The sequence below is a fragment of the Mus caroli genome, unplaced genomic scaffold (genome assembly GCF_978045245.1).
Source record: "Mus caroli unplaced genomic scaffold, Mus_caroli_1 scaffold_8, whole genome shotgun sequence".
NCBI classification, from domain to species: Eukaryota; Metazoa; Chordata; class Mammalia; order Rodentia; family Muridae; genus Mus; species Mus caroli.
The window spans coordinates 141335398-141360041 of record NW_028227263.1 but is presented as its reverse complement, the minus strand read 5'-3'; the positions used below and the strand labels follow the sequence as shown (position 1 = coordinate 141360041).

Genomic DNA, 24644 nt, shown 5'->3' with positions numbered 1-24644 from the left:
GAGATCTGACGCCCTTTTCTGGTGCAACTGAAGACAGCTACAGTGTACTTACATATAATAATAAATAAATCTAAGAAAAAAACAAACAATAACAAAATGTCACCTACAGCATTCTCATGTCTGTCTGTCTGTCTGTCTGTCTGTCTCTCTCCTCCTTCTCCTCCTCCTCCTCCTCCTCCTCCTCCTTCTTTGTTCCCTTGCTTTGTTTTTTTCCTTCCATTCTCTTCATTTCTCCCCACTTTGGGCAGTAGTAGGTATTAATCTCTTTCTGTCTATCTGTCTCTCTTTTTCTTTTTACTTTTTGAGATAAAGTTTCCTTTGATCTTCCTGCCTCAGCACCCCCAAATTCAGGAATTATACATATTAGCTGCCACACCCAGCTTCTAGACTGTCTCTTAACTTATGACAGGTTAATATCTTTAGAGAAAGTCCAGGGATATTTTCTTTGGCTGTGGCGCTCTGTCTAGCTTAACATCTAGCCCTGTTCCCATCTTGGGGTGCAGGAATCCTCCTATATTGCTACCTCTCAAGACAGACTTCTGTCTCTAAGTCCCCGATCAATTGCACTTTTTGCCATTCTGAATACCTCCGTACCTATTGTTGGTCTTCAATAGCATCTGGTGGGCCGTTCTTATATTTTTCCAAAACCCTGGCTTTGCAGAGGTAGTAACTGTGTCTGGGGAAAGCAGATGACTATGTAACTTGGCTCTTGCAAACAACACAAGAGATGTATACACGATGAGGGGGAAGAGAAAAGGGGGAAGAGAAGAGGGAAGATGGGGCATGTGGTGTAGGTGGATCTGACTCTGGAGAAGAGAAAGGAAGAAAGCAGAGAAAATCTCAGCTCCTAGAGAGCTGATGCCCCATTGGGTAATGTGGCACAGAGATTTCCCACAGGCAAATATGTGGGCCTAGGAAGCAGGTGAAAGGCAAGGGGTGGGAAGAAGAGAGAAATACAGTAATTACATAATGAGTTCAAGCTTTCCTTAGGGACTGATAAGAATGCTTTTGAACTCGTTAGAGGTGATGGTTGTATTGCCCCTGGACCAAACACTTTATTTACTGTTTTGTGACAGTCTCATGTAGCCATTTCCTCATTGGTTAACAAAGGGAAGGGGGAAAAATTGGAGAAAAAAAGACCCCAACTTGTTTTTTGATTGTTTGTTTTTCTGTTTCTGTTTTTGTTTTGCTTTGTATTTAATCTGTGTTTGTGTGTATGTACAAGTGTGGACATGCTGGGATCACTGTGTGCACATGGAGGCCAGAAGAATGCCTGCCTGCCTGTGGAGAACAGTTGTCATTCAACTTGATCTTTTCTCCTTTACTTCTTCTGGGGCTGATATTATTTCATCTTTCAGCAAATCTTTAAAAGAAAATAGTATGCTTATTTAGTGGGGGCAGAGGTGGGGAGGGGATTGGTTGGTTACAAGTGCCTCCACCTAGTGAGCCATCGTACGAGCTCCAGAGAATCCAATGAGATGATGAAAACGCGTCATCCCAGCCCTGGGGAGGCAGCAGCAAGAGGATCACTTTGGGGACACCTTGTGCACAATTCAGAGGACAATCCTGAGACATTATCTCAAGCAAATAAACCGAAAAGAACCAAGCCAGACTTGACATTTATCAGGGAGGTTGGCCAGCTTGTTACAGACTGGGCTGCTGAGGGACCAGAAACAGATGAGGTCACAGAAGTCATGGAAAACAAACAGCTTAAGACTGGAAAGACAGGGGGCTGGTGAGATGGCTCAGTGGGTAAGAGCACCCGACTGCTCTTCCAAAGGTCCAGAGTTCAAATCCCAGCAACCACATGGTGGCTCACAACCATCCGTAACGAGATCTGGCGCCCTCTTCTGGAGTGTCTGAAGACAGCTACAGTGTACTTACATATAATAAATAAATAAATCTTTAAAAAAAAAAAAAAAAAGACTGGAAAGACAGGGGAGGTCAGAGAAAGATGTCCTTGCTAGAAAGTCAGATTGTAAGCTAGGAACGTGTTAATTAACTAGAGCAGCATCAGATCAAAGAAGTGTTCAGTATCTCCCAAATTTCTGCCTTTGAGTGAGGGGATATGCTTCCAGGACAGCCAAAGATACAGAAAAACCCTACCTCAAAACAAACAGACAGACAAACAAAAAACAAGACAAAAGGAAGGGATTTGGAACATGGTCTTGGCTTGGTTATGATGGATCCACCAGAGAAAACAACTTGGACACGGGTTCAAGCCAAAAGAAAAAGCTTTTATTTATTTATTTTTATTTGCTTGTTTTGAGACGGCCTTTTGGGGCTCCTCTGTGTCCTGGAGCTCCTTCTGTAGACCAGGCTGGCCTCCAATTTAGAGATTCGCCTTCCTTTGTCTCCCAAATGCCGACATTAAAGACATTTGCCACCACTGACCTTTTGTGTTTCTGAAAAGGGGTTTCTTATAGCTGGAGCGTGCATTGGTGCTTTGCCTGCATGTATATCTGTGTTGGTACTCCTTTTTTTTTTCTTTTTTAAGATTTATTTATTTATTTATTATATGTAAGTACACTGTATCTGTCTTCAGACACTCCAGAAGAGGGCATCAGATCTCATTACGGGTGGTTGTGAGTCACCATGTGGTTGCTGGGATTTGAACTCAGGAACTTTGGAAAAGCAGTCAGTGCTCTTATCTGCTGAGCCATCTCGCCAGCCCTTTTGTGTGTGTGTGTGTGTGTATTGGTACTCCTGAACTGCAGTTACAGACAGTTGTGAGCTGTCACAGACATGCTGGGACTTGAACCCAGGTCCTCTGGCATAGCAGCCAGTATTGTTAACCACTGAGCCATCTCTCCAGGCCCTAGAGAGTCCTTTTTAGCTGGCAGTGACTACACTGATCCCAGTGTAGCCACAAGCTGCTCTCCGATGAGATTTTAATCACAAAAGTCATGATCTGTCTTGACACACTTCAGTTAACAAGAGCAGTTAGCCAGAAGCAGAGCAGCAGAAGCCAAAGGGTAAGACTAGTACAGCTAGAGACTCTTTCAGAACCATGGACTTGGATGGATTTTAGATATCAGTTCTTGTTTTGGCAGAGGGTGCTGTCTATGAGCTGGGTTCCAAGGCCAGAATACCACATCTGTCATGGCATCAGTTGTGCTAAGGTCTGTGGTCTAGTAATGTCTGGGGACCTGTTACAGCTTACCTCTGCTTATGAGGTCATGTGCCTGTAATCCCAGAAATCAGGAGTCTGAGGCAGGAGGCTCTTCTGAGTTTAAGGACAGCCTGAGCTACACAATGACTTCCAGGCCCGCTCCTAACCCCTTTTCAGAAACACAAAAGGTCAGTGGTGGCAAATGTCTTTAATGTCGGCATTTGGGAGACAAAGGAAGGCGAATCTCTAAATTGGAGGCCAGCCTGGTCTACAGAAGGAGCTCCAGGACACAGAGGAGCCCCAAAAGGCCGTCTCAAAACAAGCAAACAACAAAAAACAAAGACAGTCAAAAGCTCCAGGGATATAATTCAGTTGGTAGACTTTTTCCTAGCATGGATGAAGCCCTGGGTTTAACACACAACACCAAGTAAAAATGTTGTGATGAGGGCTGTCATATCTGCAGTCTGAAGATAGATGAAAAAGATTAGGAAACTCAAGGTCATAAAGACCAGCCTTGGATAGATGACATCCTGTCCCAACTCCTCAATGGAGTATACCTGGGCTGTTCCCTTGGCTGATGGCACAAGGTCTCAGTTGTGTAAAAGTATCTTAATTCATCTGATCTAATTGTTGACTTGGAGGCTTACTGCCTCCGTCTGCTAACATAGGCCTAGTCCTGGAAGCTTCCAGCCTCCATACAACCTAATCTAGGCCTAGAATGTTTTCAGCCTCTTAGACCTGCTGCTGAATACACTCACACTTTCCAGATCTTTCTGAACTCTGGCTAGCTGATCAACTCAGCTATTCTGGCTCAAAACTCCTCTTCCCGCTGACTGATTCAACCTGGCTTTTCTCTGCTTTTCCTGAATTGCTCTGCCTGGCCTTATACCAACTTTGGCCATCTATTCTAATCTTCTGGCTCCTTCTTACTCTCTAAATGGTTCTGTCTTCACCTGTGTCTAGCGCTTGTTTCTCTCTCTCTCTCTCTCTCTCTCTCTCTCTCTCTCTCTCTCTCTCTCTCTCTCTCACCTGTCTCTATACAACTATCCTGGTAAAACTGCCCTCTCTCCTTCACTCTCTCTGCCCTGCTCTCTCTTGTTTTCTCTCTGTTCTCACGAGAGTTGGGCATATCCCTATTCTATCTACTCTTTTCTGATTCCTCACTCCGTTTCTCATTTAACATCCCTTTCAAACACAGGCGCCTCCTTCTACAAACTAACCTTAGCATCATTGTTTGGGATTAAAGATGTGTGCTAAGAACACGAATGTATTCCAGCCAGAGTAGCCATGTTGCTGTATTAAATCTCTCTACCCAGTTGTTTGCTAGGCACATCTCTTTTTCTTCCAAAATGGAAATCAAACCACAAGCCTCACCCATGGTGCATATTGTATACCCACAGGCTATACCGTCATCCTGGAATATACTTCAACAGTCTGGAAGACACTTTACTATTTAGTGGGGTTTTTTTTTCCTTAAATATATTTTTATTAGCCGTTTGAAAATCTCATATAATGTGACAGCACCCAAGGAAGATATAGTCATCTTTACCCGGAGAGCTGCTTAGGGTAGGGAGCTGTCTTAGAATTCAGGAGAGAGAAGGGTGGTGAGACATGGACCTCAGACACTTGAAAGTATACCAGTGTATGATATTTGCTTTGTAGACGCAACCATGAAGCTGTGAGTTGGCAAAACCCCAAGATCACAGAACAGTGCAAAACTTCAGCCTCCTTAAAAACAAAATGCTGCAGCAGCACATATACTGAAATTGGAGCGATACCGTGAAGATTTGCACGGCTCCTGTGCAAGGATGACGAGCAAATTCATGCCTGGTCTACATGGTGAGTTCTAGGACAGTCAAAGCTGCATGTCTCAAAAGAGAAGCTACTATGATTTAATCAATTGTGTGTGTGTGTGTGTGTGTGGGTGGGTGGGTGTGGGTGTGCCTTGGCATGAATGTGGAGGTCAAGGACAACCTTCAGGAGTCGGTGCTTTCTTTCCATTATGCGGATCCTGGCTATGAGACTTGTGGGCAGGTGCTTTTACACACTGGGCCATTTCAATGTCCCATCTCACTTCAATCGGTTGTTCCTTCAGTCTGTAGTAACAAAACATTCTGTGCTGTAGGCATTGTCCTAACCCACCAAATAGATAACTCAGGAAAGACAAAAACAAAAGTAAGCTTACTTGATTGGACGTAATTATGATATCCTGCTAATTATACTTGCAGGATTGAAGAGGTGGGTAATCTTAATTACAGGGGTTTCCCCAGGGGAGTGCCCCATGAATCAGAGCTTGTCTTCTAAGTCCCAACTTCTCAGCGTCGTCTCTTTCTGAACTGTTCACAGGCAGGACAAGAAAACTTCACAGAGTTCTTGTAGGTACAATTTTCCAAACGATAAGGAATATTGGGAAAGAGAAAAGGTCTTCTTGCTAAGCAGGGTTGGCAATGAAGTTTTGTTGCCATAGCAACCAATGGTCTCCTGGGGCCCGGGGCGCGATGGCGCGTGTGTGCATTCACCTCTTTCCTTCCTGGTTCGCTCAGAGATTTTGCCCCCCCCACTTCAAGCTGAAAGAAAGAGACTAGAGCTCCGGATTTAGGGTGATGGGCGGAGGCCTTAGCGAATGGAAGCGTGGTCCTGTCCAAGGCCAACCAATAATATACGAAGTTTGTCTCTGACAAGGCCCTCCTTCTTTTCACTTGGACCTGAATAACCTGACCCAAACAGAGTTTCTGTTGGAGCGACGGCTCTTTAAGCCAATGAAAGCACTGATTTGGGGCAGTGCGGAAGAAGAGGCGGGACAGATTTTTATTGCAACGCCTGAATGACAGCGACCGGAGCCATTGGCTGTAGTTCGCTGGATTTATTGACAGAGTGGGCGTGGAGGGGTTTTGTCAGGGCACCGACTGGGGCCAGAAGAGGCGGGAAAAAGAGAGCAACGAGAGTCAGCCAATAAGAACAGCGCGAGTTTCATAGCAACGGAAGAGTGACGGCGGGTTGGGCCAAAGGAAGGTTAAGCTGTTTGTTACGCCGGCCGAGGGGAGGCGCGGCGGCTGTGTCGGACGAGAGCCGGAGGAGGCGGTGGGTGGAGGTGGCGGCTGCAACGCGGGTTCCTGAGGAGAAGGAGGAGGAGAAGCGGGTGAGGGGCGGCGCGGGGCCCGACCTCTGAGCCCCCTCTTGGCCCCCGCCCCGCGCCGCCCGGCCTCCCAGTCACCCCCTGAACCGGCTGTCCCCGGGCCCTTCCTCGAACCTTGCGGTCCAAGTCTCCAGCCCCGCGGATCTACGCGCTCCTCACTCGTACCCTTCCCTGCACCCTTGGAGCCCATGCAGATTCCTCTCTCACTCTCAGGACTTTCCTTGTGCCTTAGGAGTCGCTCCTTGCCCCACCAGGGCCCATCCCCACCACCTTTTCCTGCCTCGTAACCTACCCTGTCACACTCTGGGCACTTCCTGACTCCTGTCTCGCTCTCCTGGTCTCTGAGGCCCTTCCTCTGACTCTCTGCTTCCCCAGCCCCCTTCTGCAACCTTCCCAGGCTCTAGTTAGCTACTTAGCGCTCTCAATTCCCTCCTCGAACCCCTAGGATCTTTCAGGTTTCCATCACTTCAAATCCCCCAGGACTTCCCTCAAACCCTGCTTGGCACCGCTAAGCCCTTCCCTTGGACCCCAGGCATATCTACCCTTTGGATTTCGTGGGCTCCTCCCTTGCAACCTCAGGTGCCTTCTCCCCCCACCTCCGCCAATCCTTTCTGACTTCCCTCCATCTTTCTCTCCCCTTTCTCTCCCTTCACACCATACTCCCTACACCTCACTTTGTCTTTTCCCAGCTTCCAGGCTTTTTTTCTAAGCACCCTCTTCATTTAACCCAGACCTGGTTTTTTTGTTTGCTTGTTTGTTTTTTTTTTTTTCCAGATCTTTCTCCCAGAGTGGCGGAGTGTGTCTTGCCACACTCTGCCTTCTTGCTCTCTCCCAAAGCGCAGAATTGTCAGACACACCACAGTGAGGGTACTGGGTAACCTGTCCCTCCATTTTATTTGATTTGGTTTTCTGAATCTATTTTTTTCCTCTCTTTGCCTCCGACCCTTTTGTTTTGACTTGTTCCTCCTCTCCTTTCTGTTTCTCCCTTCTTCCTGTTTTTGTCCTCTTGAGGGCTTCCCTTTTGCTGGAATCCTCCGAGAGGCATTAGGGACTGGATCCTTCTTCCCCTAATGGCTGCCTGGGTTCCACCCACAACCTTTTGACCACTCCCCAGAGGAGGGTGACCTTGGAGGGAGGTGCTGAAGACGAGAGAATCAGCCTAGCAGGGGGTCAGCAAAGGCAGGCCAGAAGCTCCAATGGCGTTCCTTTTCCCCTTTCTCTTGATGAGAGCCCAGCTATCCCAACTCCCTCCTGCCATGCTAAGCCTTGGGAGTAATGTCAGACAGTTAATTAATCTTCCTTCCCCCTGGGTACACAGGGACCTGTCTCCTACATGTGCACTTGGCAAAGTGGCCTTTGTGTGTGCTGACATTCGTGAAAGTGTCCATGTCCTGGGAAGGTAGTATATGTGATTGGGGGACATGCATCTGTTTTGCAAGAGGGGAGGGAAATACTTACTGCACAGGGGACTATTTTTTCTTAGGGTTTCTTCACTCGAAAGTACCTGTTGGGTGTCATTCTTACATAGAGCCCCGTGAAGTCAATATTGATTTCCCCCGTGCTCTCCTGCAGATAAGCAGGCTCTGGGGCCCACAGACACCCCATGCAGCGCCTGAGCGGCACATCCATGCTCTGTGCCAGAGCAGCATGGTTTTTAAAGCACCATGGGGCCTGATCGAGTGACAGCCCGAGAACTGTGCGAGAATGATGACCTGGCCACCAGCCTTGTTCTTGACCCCTACCTCGGCTTCCGCACCCATAAGATGAATGTCAGGTGAGGGGGAACTTGGGGGTCCTGGGTCCTGGACCCTTTCTCTTATGTTTTTACAATTCTTAGCCTGGTCTCCCTGAAGCTTCGGGTGGGGGCCAGGGGGCCTGGAAGTCCCTAGAACCCAGGCATACCCTTTCTCCCAGTCCTGTGCCCACCTTGCGACGACAACACCACCTTCGCTCAGCACTGGAAGCTTTCCTAAGGCAACGGGACCTGGAGGCTGCATTCCGTGCCCTGACACTAGGAGGCTGGATGTCCCACTACTTCCAGAGCCGTGCCCCTCGGCAGGAGGCTGCTCTCAAGACCCACGTGAGGGAGCCCATGCCCCAGCCTGCCCTGCACTGTGCTCTCTCCATATAGCTGGCAGATTCTAGATCTCTCAGGAGAGTAGCCCCCAGGCCCAAGACTGCCTTGCTGCTGGGGACAGCCTGCAAGGAAGGCCCAGAAGCCTAGAAGAAGAGAATTGGGGGCGGGTGAGCTGAGATGAGTCCACCCTCCTCTTCCTTTGACAGATGAGGACACCTAGACCCAGAGATGACCCAGGCCACACAATCAGTGACAAAGTAGACCTGGTCCAAGAGAAAGAGGCCCTTGTGGTTGGCCCTGCTCATCTTCCTGCCCTCCCCCACTCTTCTCTCAGATTTTCTGCTACCTCCGCGCCTTCCTGCCTGAGAGTGGCTTCACCATTCTGCCCTGCACCCGCTACTCCATGGAGACCAATGGGGCCAAGATTGTGTCTACCCGTGCTTGGTAAGGGGGCTGCTGGGAGCAGAGACCCAGTCCCTCCGGATGAGGTAGGACCCAAGGGAAGTGGGGTTAGTGACACAGGACAACCTAGTGGATTTGAGAGAGAATGAATGGAGGATACAATGGCTGACCCTGTGCCTCAGAGCTCCTGTTCCCAGGGTGCTTCCCCAGCAAAGACTGGGAGGCGTCGCTCAGAGCCCTATAGCCTAGCCTCTTGCCAGGAAGAAGAATGAGAAGCTGGGGCTGCTGGTGGGCTGCATTGCAGAGCTGCGCGAAGAGGATGAGTACCTGCTCAGGGCCGGGGAGAACGACTTCAGCATCATGTACTCCACCCGAAAAAGGAGTGCCCAGCTGTGGCTTGGCCCAGCTGCCTTCATCAACCATGGTGAGGGCAAGGCTGGAGAGGGGATGGATGCTGGGGGGGGGGGGGGGGGGAGGGAGGCAGGCGAGTGCATGAGACACGGGGGAGGGGCTGGCCTCACTTGCTCACTCCTTCTCTTTTCTCTGTTGTTCACCCAATGGCTGCAGACTGCAAACCCAACTGCAAGGTGAGACCTTCAGAGTGTGAAAAGGGCAGGCATGTGGGAATCTGAGGGAAACTGAGGGAGGGCTGGTTTTGGACTCTCCCACCTGATAAGGCGATTTCCTATCCTTTGCAGTCCCTCATAGTTGGTAGCAGCACCTAGGGTGGGCAGCACACGGGAAGGCGTGTGCCCTCAAGGACATCAGACAGGGAAGAAGGGGCATCAGGTGTAGCAGAGCCTGGGTTACTGACCAAAACGGAGGCAAAGGTGTTATGGGGAGACAGATTAGCAGGTGGCTAATCTCACCAGGCAGCTTTGAAGGCAGGGGCAGGGGAGAAGCCAAGAAATTCCGGGAGGCCAAGGACCTCTGCTAAGAAACTGTGGGTGGAAGGACAAAGTGAGGGAGGGGGAGGTGACTGGGCTGGACATGGTACAGAGGGTTTGGGAGGTCCAGTGGGTATAATACTGTCTTCTCATACATCTTGGGAGACCAAAGCAGGAAAATTGTACGTTCTAGGTTAATCTTGGTAACCTGAGTGAAAGTTTATTTTAAAGGGGTAGGAATGCAGCTCAGGGCAGGGTGCTTGCTTAGTGTGTGTAAGACCCTGAGTTAGTGCCACAGAAACAAAACAGATGGTAGTATAGTGCTCTTGCCTAGCAAATGAGTGACCTGAGATCAACCCACAGGACCAACAAGAACAACAACAGAGTTTTAGTTGAGTACCCTGCCTTGTAACCTGTGAAATAGGTGTTTGGGAGACAGAGGCAGGAGAATTGCTATAAGTTGGAGACCAGCTTGGTCTGCACAGTGAGTTTCAGGTCACCCAAGACTATATAGTAACAAGGTCCTGTCTTCAAAAAACTAAAAAGGAGGCTAGAAAGATGGCTCAGCGGTTAACAGCACTCACTGGCTGCTCTTCCAGAGGACCTGGGATCAATCCTAGCACCTATGTGGCCGTTCACACCTGTGTGTGGGTCAAGGTCAAGGGCTTCTTACACCCTCCCACACACATACATGCAGGCAAAACACCAATGACCGTAAAATAAAAGTGTGTGTGTGTGTGAAGGTAAGGGCAGTCCCCCGGAAGCCCCCCATCTGTGTTCTGTCAGGACACAGACCTCTGGCCCTCTGTGGGAGCACCCATGGCATGAGTAAGGGTCAAAGCTCGGCTTCCTGACTTAGAACTGGAAAGCGTTATGGCTGTGTGGCCGGGTCTTAGGTTTCTCCTGTTGACACCCGCTAAGACTGCTCTCGAGGTCAGGTGGTGGGCACCTCAGAACGTACAAGACTTGTTCCGTGTGTCAGAGGCTCTTAGGATGAATGACACACAGCCCCCACTAGGCCCTCTGCCTTGCATGCAGACACTGAGTGGGACAGAAGGAGAGGGCAGCAGGCACAGTCATCAGCTTGGGTAACAGTGGTCTGGCATCAGCAGACTTTCCTGGCACGCTGAAGAAAACCAGAGGCACAGGAGGGCAAGCTTTCACACCCCGTGGCTGGGTCTGTGATGAGGCACCCCATCTGACCACTAAACTTAGTCGACTCTCCTTCTAGCAGCATCATGGGAGGTTTGGTTTCGAGATGGCTATGGCAGCAGTGTGTAGGAGGCTCAGTAAAAAGGGAAGAGGTATACAAAGTGAGGGTGGCCATGAGGAGATTGGCAGGTGATGAAGGACCACCTCAAGGAAGAGCAGCAGGATGAGAGGAGAAGGCTCTCGGAGGTGCTACATTCAGGCACCAGCCAGTTGGCCTGGAGGACATCAGGCAAGGATCACTTTGGGTGTCAGGTTTGAGTGGCTGGCTGGCTAGATAGCTAGATGGTGACCATGTTCCTTCCCAGATAGGGAGTGCAGAGGTAGATGCAGATATGGGAGAGAAATAAGAATGAGGAGTCTATAGGGTAGCCTCGGGATGAGTGATCCTAAATGCTGGGCTGGAGGACAGGGGAATCTGGCTGCCAAGTGGACACAAGCCTTGGGAGAATGGGAAATAGCCACAGAGGCAGAATGGCAAAGAGCAGTGGCTCTTGAAGGACTCTGCTGGGGACACAGGGTAGGTCTGAGGGGCAGAGTTTGGTACTTGTCCACAAGTCAGAGAAAGAAGGCAAGGAGTGCCAGTGCATCCTGCCTGGAGGTCAGGTTAGCTCACTGGCTAACAGGGAGGGATAGACACAGAAGGCAAGCTCTTAAGGGGCTCTGTGGAGAACAGGCTGCAGCCAGAGTAGCTAACAATAAATGGTGGGGTAACTCATTACAGAACCCTTGGACCTGGGTGCCTGGCCAGGTTGTGGAGCTGGACAGCTCCTGCCCTGTGCTCCAGGCTAGGGTGCTGAGGAGGCATGGCCTCAGTTTGTGCCCTCAGATGGGAATACTGCCTGTGTGAAGGTGCTACGGGACATTGAGCCAGGGGATGAAGTGACTTGCTTCTATGGTGAGGGCTTCTTTGGCGAGAAGAATGAGCACTGTGAATGCTATACCTGTGAGAGGTAGGCATGAACTGCGTGGGCAGGGTGTGGCAACCTGCCCTGGGATGTCAAGGGTTGCTGGGCTGCAGTGCATCCTCAGGATTCACTCTAAAGTGTGTCCAGCCCAGCATCTGCCTTTGCCCTTTTCTGTTCCTGCAGGAAAGGCGAGGGAGCTTTTAGACTTCAGCCCAGGGAGCCTGAGCTGCGACCAAAGCCCCTGGACAAGTATGAGCTCCGAGAGACAAAGAGGCGTCTGCAGCAGAGCTTGGTCAGCAGCCAGCAGGGCCTGATGAGCCAGTGGGCCTGCTCCCACCTGTCCCCACTGCGCCCTGACCCATTCTGTGGTGAGTGTGCCTGTTCTCTACCTTTGGGTCACTTTTTCTGACCTGTCCAGAGGAAGAGCTGCACAGGTCCTGTTGACAGGCTTTCACTTTTTCTGTCTCTGACCTCCACAGCTGCCTGCCAGCCCTCATGCCTGCTGCCTGCCAGCCCCCACATGGATTACTTGCCCCTTTGGCTCCAGCGGGCGCCTCAACCCCAGCCCATAGTACATCCCAGGAAGCGCCGCCGCCACCGCCTCCACCGCCGCCCCAGGATCCAGGCTTCATTGCCCCCTGTCCTCCGCACTGCCTGTATCCCCCTGCACCAATGGGGAGGCTGTGGTCCCCACTGCCAGCTACGTGCTGAGGCCATGGTGACCCTACACCTGCTCCCCAAGACTCGCTGGACCCCACAACAGGACTGGTACTGGGCCCGGCGCTATGGGCTACCTTCTGTGGGGCGTGTGGAACTTACCCGCCTAGCCCCAGCCCTGCCAGCTGCTCCTGCCCCTGCTGGGAACCCAGGTCCTGTCCCCACTCCTGACTTCATCCCTAAGCAGGCCCTTGCCTTTGCTCCGTTCTGCCCACCTAAGCGCCTCCGGCTAGTGGTCAGTCATGGTTCTATTGATCTGGACATCAATAGTGGTGAGCCATGATAGGCTGCTTACAGGGAGCGGAATGGAGTGCAGAGTCTCTGTCTTGGAGCCCTCCAGAAGGGAAGGAGGAAGCTGACCCAGGTCTGATCGTGGGAGTGTGTTGTTTGGGACATCCCTAGAGAGCTGATCCTTGTTCTATGATTGCTGACCCCTGAGCCAGCCCCAACCCAGCAGGGAGCCCTGGCCATTTGATGTACCCATCCCTGCCCCCACCTCAGGACTATAGGAGTCATCCTCCTCTCTCAGCCTCTTCCTCCCAGGGAGCAAAGCCATAAGGGGGGAGGGCACTCCATGGCGACTCTCTAGAAGGCCAGGCCTCAGGGGGTGGAATTGACTTGGGGGTTTGCCTTCCCCTGAGCTGCTCCCACAATGGGGAGTGAGTTGGCTCTCAGCTCTACAGTTGATGGAGGTAGGGGCTGTCAGATGAGGTGGGTGGTACCCAGGGGCACATCCTTGGCTCTGCCCCATGGGTCTCAGGGAGGCCAGGTGTGACCTCATCTTTTTCACGGTGCTATCCCTGGTGCTACTGGGGTGTCGGGAAGGCTTCCTCTCCTCCCCACACCGGAATGGGGGATGATGGGGGATTGGAAGAACTTGAACTTTTTATTAAAATATTGTAAGTCCTTAGGAGGGTTTTTTTTATTGTTTTTATGGGATGTCAAGTTGGAGGGTGAGACCTCAGCTTGGCTGGGAAGATGAGGTGGCATGCCTGCGACACTGACAACTATCGTGATATGCCTTAAGAAGGGAGAGGGCAGTGGGTTCTGGGGACTGCTGGACTAAGATAAAGCCCTGTAACTACACAGATGGTGCTTATAGGACATGACCAAATGCATTCTCTGCTCTGGGGAACTGAGGAGATAACCAAGAGCTGATGACCGGGAAGCAAAGTAACTTGCCTGAGGCCATACAGACACTTGCCACTTCTCAACTAGATCTAGAGCAGGGCCTGGTGTGGTGGCACCCCTTTAATCCCAACACTTAAAGAGGCAGAAGCAGATAGATCTGTGTGAGTTCAAGGCTAGCCTGATCTACACAGGGAGTTCCAGGCCAGCCAAGGCTACATAGTGGGTGGACTTATTCGGGAGCAGTTTGAGAGGAGGGGATATAAATGAGGCCAAGCAGCTCAGCCCTGCTAAGGGGTGGAGGGAACCTATTGTAACCCGGTTGCCCTCAAGCCTCCCTATTGTGTGACAAAGAGGAGTAAGACAAGCTGGGGGCAGAGTTCAGTGGTACAGGGTTTACTTAGCAGGTGCCAAGCCCTAAATTTGATCCTTCATACCAGAAAAGGAAAAAGAACCAAGAAAAGAACCAGCATGACGCTGGTGCTGCCTCGGTGGGGCTTTCCCTACCCTGCTTCTCCCCCTTAGAGGACCTTGGAGGGTGATCGATGGCTCCAGGAGCCATAGGATTCTATGAGGAGAGCCAGTGTCTCCAAGTGAAGTGGGGTCTTGAAGATCTATATGACAAAGCACTAAGACAGCAGAGCCTCTCTGTCCAGGAAGCACATGAGTCCCAGAAAGTAGCAGGTTTCTGAGGAACTACAGAGCTAGAGGGAAGAGGAAAACAGCAATTGGTCTCAAATCTAAGCAGCAGAGGCTAAGAGACAGGGTGTGGCCCTGGGATCATGGGAAATTGACCCAGTGGATGTAGGTGGGGAAACACTATCTAGGGGTCCTAAAGAGCTGTTGAAAGTTTGTGGTGGAGGCAAGTAGTCCAAGTCGGAGCTGGCAGGCAAGGTGTGATCTGGCTCCTTGTGTAGGTCAAGTGTGGGCAAATTTGGCCAGGATTATAAGAATGGCCCGGAATGGATGGGCAGTGGTGGCACACACATTTAATCCCAGCATTTGGGAGACAGGTAGGCGGCTCTCTGTGAGTTTGAAGCCAGCCTTCTCTACATGGAAAGCTTGATGCCAGTCTGGCCTTAAAACATGTTGGAAAGAGACAGGAAGTAGTCAAGTAACAATGACAAGAGGGATTATGGATGGGAGGAGGAGAGGAAGGAATGGACATCGGGAGAACATGTACTCTGTGTACTTAGACCCAGGACTCTGGGCAGGACAGAAGATGGGTGCTCAGCTGATCATCCTGTGCTCCGGACACCTAACTGGGTGATGTCATGTCTCCAGGCAGCATTTAGCCTCTTCCCCTGACGGTGCCCTCTGATCAGCTGCTGTTCTATCAGCAATACCACCTGTCAGGATGGTGAGTGACCAGTATCTTTCTGAAGCCTTGTCATTACCCTGTACTTCCACCCTGCTCCTCCCTCTCAGGTTGTGGTCAGACAGCTCTGAGGGCAAGGTCTAGATGTAGTCATCCCAGGCCATCTGGGGTGTGCCTTGATGGGTGGTGAGCAGCCCATGGGGTAGGTGGTAGACAGGTCATCAAGGGTGGGACCAGCCAGTCCTAGCAACTCAACCTGCCCTCCTATATTGCTTCTGATAACCCAAGTCTTAGCCATCTTGGTTGACAGCTGGAGAAACTGATGTTGGTCACTCGGGAAGATGACTTGCATAATCAATCAAGCTATCTTTGAACCTGGGCGTTAAATGTAGTCGCCTGAGGCCTTTTAAGACCGAGTCTGAGGATTACTTCAGATCTAGCTGGGAGGCTTTGGGTAATAGTGGATGCCAGCGCAGCCAGCTAGAGGCCTCTGGCTCTGTTAGGATTACTAGTACTGTTAGGATTATACTTGGAAGATAGACAGAGTCAGGAGGATTAACAGTTTGACGCTATCGTGGCTACAAGAGACTATCTCAGAACAATAAACAAACAGGCTCAGTGGTTAAGTGTGTTTGCTGTTCTTCCAAAGGATCTGGCATTAGGCTACTCACAGTTCTAGTAACTCCAGCCCTAGGGCATCTGATCTCCTTCTGGCTACCTCCCACCAGTGCCCACCCACCCACTCACTCACACAGTTTTTTTCTTTTTCTTTTTCTTTTTCTTTCTTTTTTTTTTTTTTCTCGAGACAGGGTTTCTCTGTATAGCCCTGGCTGTCCTGGAACTCACTTTGTAGACCAGGCTGGCTCTGAACTCAGAAATCCGTCTGCCTCTGCCTCCCGAGTGCTGGGATTAAAGACGTGCGCCATCACACCCGGCTAAACTCACACATTTTTAAAAAGGGGTCCGGAGCTGGGCAGTGGTGGTGCGCACTTGGGAGGCAGAGGCAGGCAGATTTCTGAGTTCGAGGCCAACCTGGTCTACAGAGTGAGTTCCAGGACAGCCAGGGCTACACAGAGAAAACCTGTCTCGAAAAACCAAAATAAATAAATAAATAAATAAATAAATAAATAAGGGGGGGTGTGGGGGGGAGTTATCAGGACAGGGTGGTGGTACACACTTTTAATTTCAGTATGAAGGAGGCAGACATGGGTGGATCTCTTTGGTTCAAAGGCTACATAGACTCATCTGTAAAATGGTGTCACTCATGTTTGGGAGTATCTGGAAGCAGAATGACTGGCTGTGATTGGAAAAGATGGGGAGAAAGAATAACTCATACAGATGTATGAGTGTGCTAAAGGGGTCAGTGGAAAAAACATCATGTATGGACAAAGGGACAGATAGCTCCACATGAGCACAGGGTGGACCTGCATTAGAAATCAAAGGGGGCAGGATGCTGGAGAAATGGTTCAGTTAGCTCATTTACTGCTGTAAGTTCTAAGAGCTCTAAGGCTCCCTTCTGGCCTCCATGGGCACCAGGTGTTCAAAGTATGTGTGTGTACATGAGTATTTTATTCATATACATTTTTTAAATGAATATAATCAGATGTGCCGGGTTTCAGGGTTGCTGATGGTTGCACAAGTCTCTGTGGCCTTGTTGGGACAAGAGGGCTCTTATTGTGGGGACAACATGTTTTTAGAGGGACATGGGGCCAGTGAAGGCACAGCATGATGAAAGCTGATAGTGTCAAGGCAGGGTAGTTGAGGAATAATGGAACAACACTGGGTCATGGGATAAAGATTCCTCAGGACCAGAGACTGGATGGGTCAGGGTGTAATAGCCCACATGGTCCAGACAGGATGGGAGGAAGCTGAGGTTTGGACATTTGAAGACTGGTAGCAGGCAAGTGTGGCAATTGAGAGACAGGACACAATAGAGCCCTGTAACTGGAGAAGGTTTTGTTGTTCTTTTTAAGGAATGTTTTGGCGGCTTTTTTAGGAATCAGCATTTCACTGTGTAATGTAGCCTTGGTTAGCTTTGAACTCACTATGGAGACCAGGCTAGCTTCAAATTCACAGAGATTCCCATGTGTCTGCCTTTGGAGAGCTGTACTAAAGGCAGGAGCTACCTTCAATGTTGAGATCTTGATTTCATGATCAGAAGCAAAACACAAGAGCCTCTCAGCTTGGTTCTATCTACCTACCTGTCTGGGAATTATGACTGCCTTAACTCACAGAGCTGCAATCCTTCTTGCCCCCATGATCCAAAGAAGCAGTGTTCAGAGGCTCAGCTAATAAGCAGTCACCATGTATGCATGGATCCCCAACATGCATGCAAAAAGCCTGGTGCAGTGGCCCTTGGCTGGCTGTAACGCCAGTGCTGGGGAGTCAGAAACGGGAGGACCGAGCCATCTAGTCCATCAGTTAAATTACGGGATTATCATGAGATACCGTCTCAAACACAGGAAACAAAATGAGAAAAGAAACAAATATTAGCAGCCAGCACAATAACTTTATTTGTGGCACAAAGACAAAGTGAAGGGAGGGGGAGACCCAGGCTGGGGTTTGATGAAAGGACAGCCACTAGGGGTTGATGAAGCCAGGGGAGCAGCGCTCAAGTGCAAGGTCAGATTTTGCCCGGGAAAGTTCCCTGCTTGATCTGCTCATTCCAGCGCTGCACCTGCAGTGGCAGAGGGACCCCGGCGGCTGCTCAGCCTCAGTCTGAAACCGCTACCCTTTCCACCAACCCCTCTCCGCCCTCTCACCCAGCTGATGGGACACAGTGAATGGAATACACGGAAATAGTACTCGCAGGGTTGTGTGCTCTTTCCGCGGCGATTCATGGTCTTCACACACCGGTGGTAGTCTGCAGAGTGCCTCGGGGTGAGGGGTGGGGGGATGGGGGTCGCGAGACAAGTCATGCCCAGTCAAGAACAGGCCACGCCCCTCCCCTCTAGCCTTAGGTCCCACCCTACTTTTATGCCCAGCCCTTCCAGGACAGTCTCACCCTTTCTAACCAATCGGGTTCCTCCTTCCCATTCCAGCCCCCAAACTCCCTCCTGGACTGAGCTCCATCACCTTCTGGTTGTCTGCTTCACCTTTCCCCTCCAGGGCTCAGTTCCTCCCTTCACCTCAAGTCCCACTCCTTTTTTCTTGAACTCGCCCCCTCAGTCCTGGTCTTGCCCTTTACTGACAAGGCTCCATCCCTTCGTGCTCAATACATTTCACCCCAAACTTAATCCCTTCCAGTTGCCTCCCTCCATTCCAGGCCCCGCCCCTCCATGGCTCAGCCCCACCCACTTTGGTACAGGCCCCACCCCTCCAGGCCGCGGCCCAGCCTCCCATTCCAACGGTCTCCGACGGTCTCCAGGTGGGGGCCTCCCCTCTAATTTGGCTCAACCGGTCTCACCCAAAAAATTCTGGTAGCAGTTACGCGTCTGGTTCTGGTTAGGGAAGCGCGGATCAAAGGGCGGCGTTGTCCATTGGCCCGGAGGGGGCTTCTGGGCTTGAACACCCAACATCCAAGTAGCAATTCCTGCAGGAAGGGGTGCAGGGCTCCGTGGGGCCTAGAGGGCGCCTCGTGCTTCCACCTTCCCCAGCTCCTGACCCAGTCTAAACACCACCCACCCTGTCCTTACCAGACTGAAGTGAGCCAAAGTAGCTGGAACACCAGGGCTGCGAAATCCACCCGTGCCTTTAGTTTGAGAATGAGGGCTGGTCCCAAGAGCACGGGAGAAAAAAAATACGACCCTCAGGCCTGATTGGCTGGCCCCCAGGGAGTCCCAGCCAATAGGAGCTGTCTGTAATGCGGGGGTGGGATCAGTGGCGGCCCCTCCCGCTTGGTTCTTGTACGTAGTCCCCTTGGGAGAACCGCACACAAGAGCGCGTACACTTACCAGCACAAAGACAGGGCTTTGAGTCTCAGACTAGGACTTTTAATCCCTACAAAGTTGAGCTTCTCCCTCTGCCCCACCCCATCCTCACCAATAATATAAACTTATATCTAGCTCTGGTCTCTATGGGAGGAGGAGGATCCCATCCCCTCCACCCTCCGCGACCACACTCGGTGTTCTCAGCACTCTGCGCCTTACAGTCGGGGTACACAGCACCCTGCTGGCCTGTGAGGGAAAGAGGAAAGGGGATATGTTTCCTGGCCCCTGACACCCACTCCTTTATGTCCGGGTCTTCCGGATCTCGGGGGTACCTTGGCCTCATTGGGCTTCTGGACAATTTGCTGACAGATCGAGTCTCTTGCATTATGTTATCTTAAATCCTTGGGTTGCTGCTTACTGCGGGAAGAGAAAGAAAGGCAGAGAATGTTTTAGGAGACTAGCAGAAAGAAAGGTACCCAAGAGTGTAGAAATATAAATCTACAGCTGTTTACTTAGGCCTTAAAAAAGTCAGTATTGTCACCTTACCTTTCTAGATCCAAGACCTTTTGATCTCACCCCCCCACCCCCACCCCAACACATTAGTAGTAATTCCCCATGCCTCCATCTCCAGGTTCTTTTAAACTACCATCTACTGTCTGTTTCCATGGATATCCGGACATTTCATAGACATATTTTATTTGGTTGGCTTTGGGGGGGGGGGCTGTTCCTTTCCCTTGATATATGAGTATTTTTATTTTTACTTAGTCCCCCCCCCCGCCCCCTTGAGGCAAGGTCTCACAATGGCCTGGAAATTGGCTGGCTTGGAACTGGTTCTGTAGAGCAGAATGGCCTCAGACTCAGAGGTCCGCCTGCTTTGGCTTCCCACGTGCTGGCATTAAAGGGGGAGAGGTGTGGCATGCCATAGGTGCTTGCGAAGATCCGAGGACAACTGTGGCAGTTTGCTCCCTCTTATGGGTCCCAATAATGGAGCTCAGGCTATCAGTCTTGGGGACAAGCATTTTCTTCCTCTGAGCCATTTCAAGGGCTCTTAATAGTTTGAGATAGAGTCACTTTATAGTCCAGGCTGGCCTTGACATTGATACATAGCCAAAGGTGACCCTGAACTCCTGATCCTCATGCCTTCACCTCCCATTTGCTAGGACTAAAGCTGTGAACTGTCACACCCAGTCCTATTTGGTGCCAGGATCAAATCCAGGGGCCTCCTGTCTGCCTACTAGGCAAGCAAGCACTCCATCAAGGGAGCTATATCCCCAATCCCTTGGTCTCTTCTCTATTTCCTTGCTGAAAACCTCCTCTGCTCCCACAGTTCTCACAGGCTGGTAACTCCCCCCAAATCACTTCCCCCGAATCATGGTCCCCAGTCATCTCAGAACCACCCCCTGAGCCCTTCCTTCTCTGTCTTGCCCCACTGCTGTCTGTGGTTCTGAGGGTCTCTGCACCACTAAACATCCCCCCAACCCTCATCGCAGGTGGTTAATATTGTCAACCTGACATGATCAAGAATCATCCAGGAGGCAAACTTCGGGGGTTAATGGAGGTGGGAAGGCCCACTCTCAATGTGGGTGGCACTTTCTGCAGTCTTGGTGCCAGAATGAATAAAATGAGAAACCAGGACTGAGAAGATGGCTCAGTGGGTAAACTGCCTGTAATGAAAACTGGAGGGTATGATTTTGGGACTCTAAAACCCAGGGATGTTGGCCCAGTCCTGTAAGCCCAGCACAATTCCAGCCCTAAGCAGCAAACTCTAAATTCAGTGAGAGACTGTCTCAAAGAATAAAGGGGAATGTCACAGAAGAAGACACCTGGAGTTGACTTCTGTCTTCCACATGTGCACGCACAGGCCAGCACACACTCCTACAGTCACAACCAACACACAGAGAAGTTTGTGCATGGATTGTCCCCTCCAACTGTGCACCAGAATGAACCATTTCTTCTCTTTGTCCCGACTCTTGAAGCATCACTAGCACGATCGACGAGGCATCCTATTACCCTTCACAGTGCTAGGGGAGTCTAAGGCTTCTCCACACTCTCTCGTCCAGGCTACCATCATCTCCTGGGTGGCACTACTGTACTCTGCCATCACACACTCACACACACACACACACACACACACACATTCTGGATTCTGGAAATCAGTTCCAGCTATTCTTCTGGTCCCAACCCTTCAGCTTCAGCTTGCTCAAAGCCAAAGTCCTTAAACTTGTCTGTAGTTTCTGTGTGGCTTTGCCACACCCCACCCCACCCCCATACACATCCAGTGGCTACTAGTTCCATTCAGTGTTGGCTGGTTCAAGCCCAGGGCTGTGTACATGCTAGGTTAGTACTCCGCCATCTGAGCCCTCTCATGTCTTTACACAAATGACCCCCAGCTCTGAGGTTGAGGCCACCTTAGGCCACTGTGCTGTAATGGGGTTTTACCCTTTGCATTGTGAATGTTTAGCAACATGCCTTATGCCTAGCCACTAGGTGCCACTAGGTGCCAAGCAGCAACTCCTGCTTCTGCCAGCCTTATGGTTGGGGGTTGTGCCCCACTGCTTAGAGTGATCTGATCTCATCTGCCACACAGCCAACACTTCATACCTATTCCATGTCTAGTGATGTGGGTTGGCTCATGGTTAAGGTCTGCAGTTAACAGTCATGGGTTCGCTCAGCGTTAAGGTCTGCAGTTAGCATACAAAATGCCTTGAATGCAATCCTGAGAACCTGCTCCCTCTCCCCAGCATCTCACTCCCCCCACCCCAGAGTGGATGCCAACCACTCTTTCTAAACACCTGAATATGATGGGCACCAGATTCCTTCACTGGCACCTCACCTTTGGTGGCACCTCACCTTTGGTGGCCATTTTCCCCTTATTCTCCATTCACAAGATGACAGGAAGGAGAATTTCTAACGTTGACCCTGTCACCACCAAAGGGTGATGCTGTGATTGTGCCTTGAGTCCTTGGTGTCTTACTGCAGACTTTTGGGGCACCTTAGCTAAGGTCTTTGTCTCAGAGGTGGGGGATATTGTGTAGGTCAAGGATGTCATTGGATGTTTGGACATATCGTGCAAACCTAAGATAGGCCCAGTGGTGAGAAACAGAGGTTTCAGGTATCTTTAAGCTTTCAAAAACAGACATGGATGTCTGATAACTCACTTATGGGTTTCTGGAAAGTACCTGGCAAGTCCTCTGCAGGCTTCCTCTCCATCTGGTGCCGTGTGTTCTCCTTGTTCACTTTAGTATAGGACCCTGATTGTTCTATGACTACTACTTGTGATCCATCTGAAAAGGTCGTCTGGCTGGTGTTAAAGGGCAAATTGGTCAACACGGACATGGAAGACACATTGGAAGTCACAGAGAATGAGGAGGGCAGAGAGATAGTAGCTGGCTTCAGTTGATGGTGTTTGGAGTTGGCCATAATCTTCATCTTGGCAAGGGCGAGCCCCTCTGCAGAGAAAGGCCTATTGTCCTCTGTGTAGGGGCTCTCAACAGCTATCTCCTTGGTCAAGACCCACTTCTGCATCTCTGTCTCCTTGGACTTTAGATTGGGCAAGTTCACAGTTGTCTCCTCCTCCATCTTGTGGGCACAGTCTTCTAACTTTTCCCTGCCCTTCAAGGCCTCTTGGGTTTTGCCAATCAAGATCTCCTTGGACTGCTTCTTGGTAGTGGCAAAGGGCAGATGCAGGGGCATGGTCTGGGCCCTCACATCTACTACCGTTGTATTCTGCCCTCCCACTAACAGCACAGGTTCCTGTTTCCCTTCCGTCTTTCTCTCAAGCACGCCTCCTCCCTGTAATGTCCTGGGATCCCCAAGGGCCTTTGCCCGTGAGTCGAGAGCTTTCTGGTATGGGGCAGTTGGATCCTTCTGAGACCGGGTATTTACAATTAGATGGTCCTTTTTGGTGTGCATGGCTTTCTGGGAATGTGCAGGTGCTTGTAGAAGCTTCTGATTCGGTGTTAAAGTTTTCTGGGTTGGGGCAGTTATAACTTGGGGCTTCCAGGGGTGCCCAGGGGTGGTTGGGGTCTTCTGGGAATCAGAAGGCTGAGACTTAAAGAAATGGCCAAGTGCAGCTGAAGCCTTCCCTCTTGACCACAGTGCAGTTGGGGTCTTCTGGGACGGAGTGGGAAGGGCTGAGGCCATCTGAGCTGGAGCAGGCTTAGCTGGTACCTTATTAGACTGGTCCAAAATGAATGGCATTTTCCTTGATTCGATGGGGACAGATGCAGCTTTGTGGGAACACAGTGGGCTCACATGTTTCTTTGAGCCTGTGGGTCTGGCCTTGTCTTTGGACTTCAGAAAGGAGGGATTGGGAGGAAAGATGTAGAAGGCAGGAGGGTAAGATGTGTTCAAGGAAGACAGTGTGGCATATTCAGGACTCATGAGATCTTCAAGGTTTTGTGCCCACAGGAGGGTGTCCAGGTGACTAGAGGGAACCACGACAGGGAAACCAGTGTCGTTCTGAGAGATGCACTTTGAAGGAGTCTCAATTAGACGAGCCTGGCTTGTGTCTTCCTCAGAATCACATTTGTGGGCCTGTACATGGATGGGGTGGGTGTGTTCAGGACCAGGGGAGACACAAAACTTGGGAGTCTTGTCTTTCAGCCTTTCTTCTTCTGACCCAGGAGCCTATATCCCAACCTTCCTCCCTCAGACTCTGGAGTCTACATCCCAGTCCTCTTTACTGAACTCTAGACTCCAGGCCCCAGCCCTCCTCCCCTGTACCCTGGAGTCCAGACCCCAGCCCCTAGTGAATAGCTGGCCTTTGCAATAGAGTGGACCTGGTTTATCGTGTTAGAGATGATGCTGAAGATGGTCCGGATGGTGATGCTGGCCTTGTCTGTAGGGCAGAAAGAAGTCTGAGCCCTCTGGAAAGGGGATCAAAATCAAAAGCAGGTTCATGTAGGTGGCAGAGGGTGGGTATTGCTCATACCAGAAACATGGATTAGACGTTCAGGTCTATCAGAGCAGGCATGTAGATAGGACCTACAGAAGTAGACAGGGGGACATTAGTGATATCTGATCCAGGACCCTAAACACAACCAGCCAAAAGACCCATTGCCTACTTGTTTTTTGTGACTTTCATCTGATCCTCAGAAGATTGCAGTTGTGACCAGATGAGAGGCACAGAGTCACCCACAGCCTGAGACCTGAGCGAGTGCTTGATTGGCTGCCCATGGGCAGAAGGAGATAGTTAGCCAGACTGTCTGGGCAGTCTCTGGAACATACATATAGAGAAACACACGTGCACTCACACCAGCACACACACACACATACTTTCACACACTTGAATCTCCCACCTCCCTGCCCCCCAACATGCACACCACACACCCATACACATACCATACAACACACACCCATATACACACAAATGCACACCCATACATATACATACACACCGCACACCCATACACATACATGCACATGCACAAACACACTGACTACTTCACCTTGGTCAGCTTCATCTTGGTCTTCTTTGGTTTATGAGAAGAGAATATTTTGCAAGGAAAGATGGGATCAGCAACTTCAACTGGAAGGAGAGGCAAGAGAGGGAGGTTCAAGGACCTCAAGTGGTGCTGACAGGCAGGCCGACTCTGAGGACAGGTGAGCTCAGCCATCGAGGCCAGAAGAGTCTGCAAAGTGTGTGAGCCCCACCCATGTTCTGAGGGAGGGTACCTGACACGCAGAAGAAGATGGCCCAGCCTTTGACAGTGATGGCTCACCTGTAAGTTTGCCTTGAGACTGGACCTGTGGACAGAGGGACAGTTGGCAGAGGTCTCTTTCTTATTTTCATTCTATTTTTGGTTTAAGATTTGTTTATTTATTCATTTTTATTCTATGTGCATGTATGCCTGCATGTATATATGTATACCATGTCCAT

At 50.6% G+C, this 24644-nt stretch overlaps 3 protein-coding genes and 1 non-coding gene across 8 annotated transcripts in view; 2 read left to right on the top strand and 2 right to left on the bottom strand.

Annotated features, from left to right (window-relative positions):
- Positions 1-4852: 4852 nt before the first annotated feature.
- LOC115031572 (U6 spliceosomal RNA) lies at positions 4853-4954 on the top strand. Its single transcript, XR_003837253.2, has one exon. It is a non-coding gene; the product is annotated as a U6 spliceosomal RNA (small nuclear RNA).
- Positions 4955-6159: 1205 nt separating this feature from the next.
- On the top strand, positions 6160-13358 carry Kmt5c (lysine methyltransferase 5C). Of its 2 annotated transcripts, XM_021168196.2 has the most exons (9): positions 6161-6251; positions 7821-8022; positions 8163-8328; positions 8660-8769; positions 8988-9151; positions 9295-9314; positions 11640-11776; positions 11915-12099; positions 12211-13358. In XM_021168196.2, the coding sequence occupies exons 2-9, from the start codon at positions 7913-7915 to the stop codon at positions 12729-12731; spliced, it is 1413 nt and encodes a 470-aa protein (XP_021023855.1). In that variant the 5' UTR covers positions 6161-6251; positions 7821-7912; the 3' UTR covers positions 12732-13358. The 2 variants fall into 2 exon arrangements, with proteins under 2 accessions (XP_085698534.1, XP_021023855.1); XM_085842408.1 differs by lacking the exon at positions 9295-9314 and having other exon boundaries at positions 6160-8022; positions 8532-8769.
- Positions 13359-17390: 4032 nt separating this feature from the next.
- Cox6b2 (cytochrome c oxidase subunit 6B2) lies at positions 17391-18636 on the bottom strand. Of its 3 annotated transcripts, none has more exons than XM_021168025.2 (4): positions 18530-18635; positions 18301-18426; positions 17657-17757; positions 17391-17571 (listed from the first exon to the last, which is right to left on the bottom strand). In XM_021168025.2, exons 2-4 carry the CDS (start codon positions 18410-18412, stop codon positions 17518-17520), a joined length of 267 nt encoding a protein of 88 aa, XP_021023684.1. In that variant the 5' UTR covers positions 18413-18426; positions 18530-18635; the 3' UTR covers positions 17391-17517. The 3 variants fall into 3 exon arrangements, with proteins under 3 accessions (XP_021023684.1, XP_085697215.1, XP_085697214.1); XM_085841089.1 differs by having other exon boundaries at positions 17700-17757; XM_085841088.1 differs by having other exon boundaries at positions 17391-17757; positions 18530-18636.
- A 179-nt stretch (positions 18637-18815) lies between these two features.
- The window catches only part of Garin5b (golgi associated RAB2 interactor family member 5B), a 16262-nt gene continuing 10433 nt past the window's right edge, over positions 18816-24644 (bottom strand). For both annotated transcript variants that reach the window (XM_021167759.1, XM_021167760.1), the window contains 8 exons: positions 24487-24511; positions 24214-24293; positions 23830-23933; positions 23697-23749; positions 23545-23603; positions 21943-23299; positions 19096-19180; positions 18816-19009 (listed from right to left, as the gene is read on the bottom strand). In XM_021167759.1, the coding sequence (XP_021023418.1) occupies positions 19158-19180; positions 21943-23299; positions 23545-23603; positions 23697-23749; positions 23830-23933; positions 24214-24293; positions 24487-24511 (1701 nt within the window). In that variant the 3' untranslated portion in view covers positions 18816-19009; positions 19096-19157. The remainder of the gene's footprint in view (positions 19010-19095; positions 19181-21942; positions 23300-23544; positions 23604-23696; positions 23750-23829; positions 23934-24213; positions 24294-24486; positions 24512-24644) is intronic.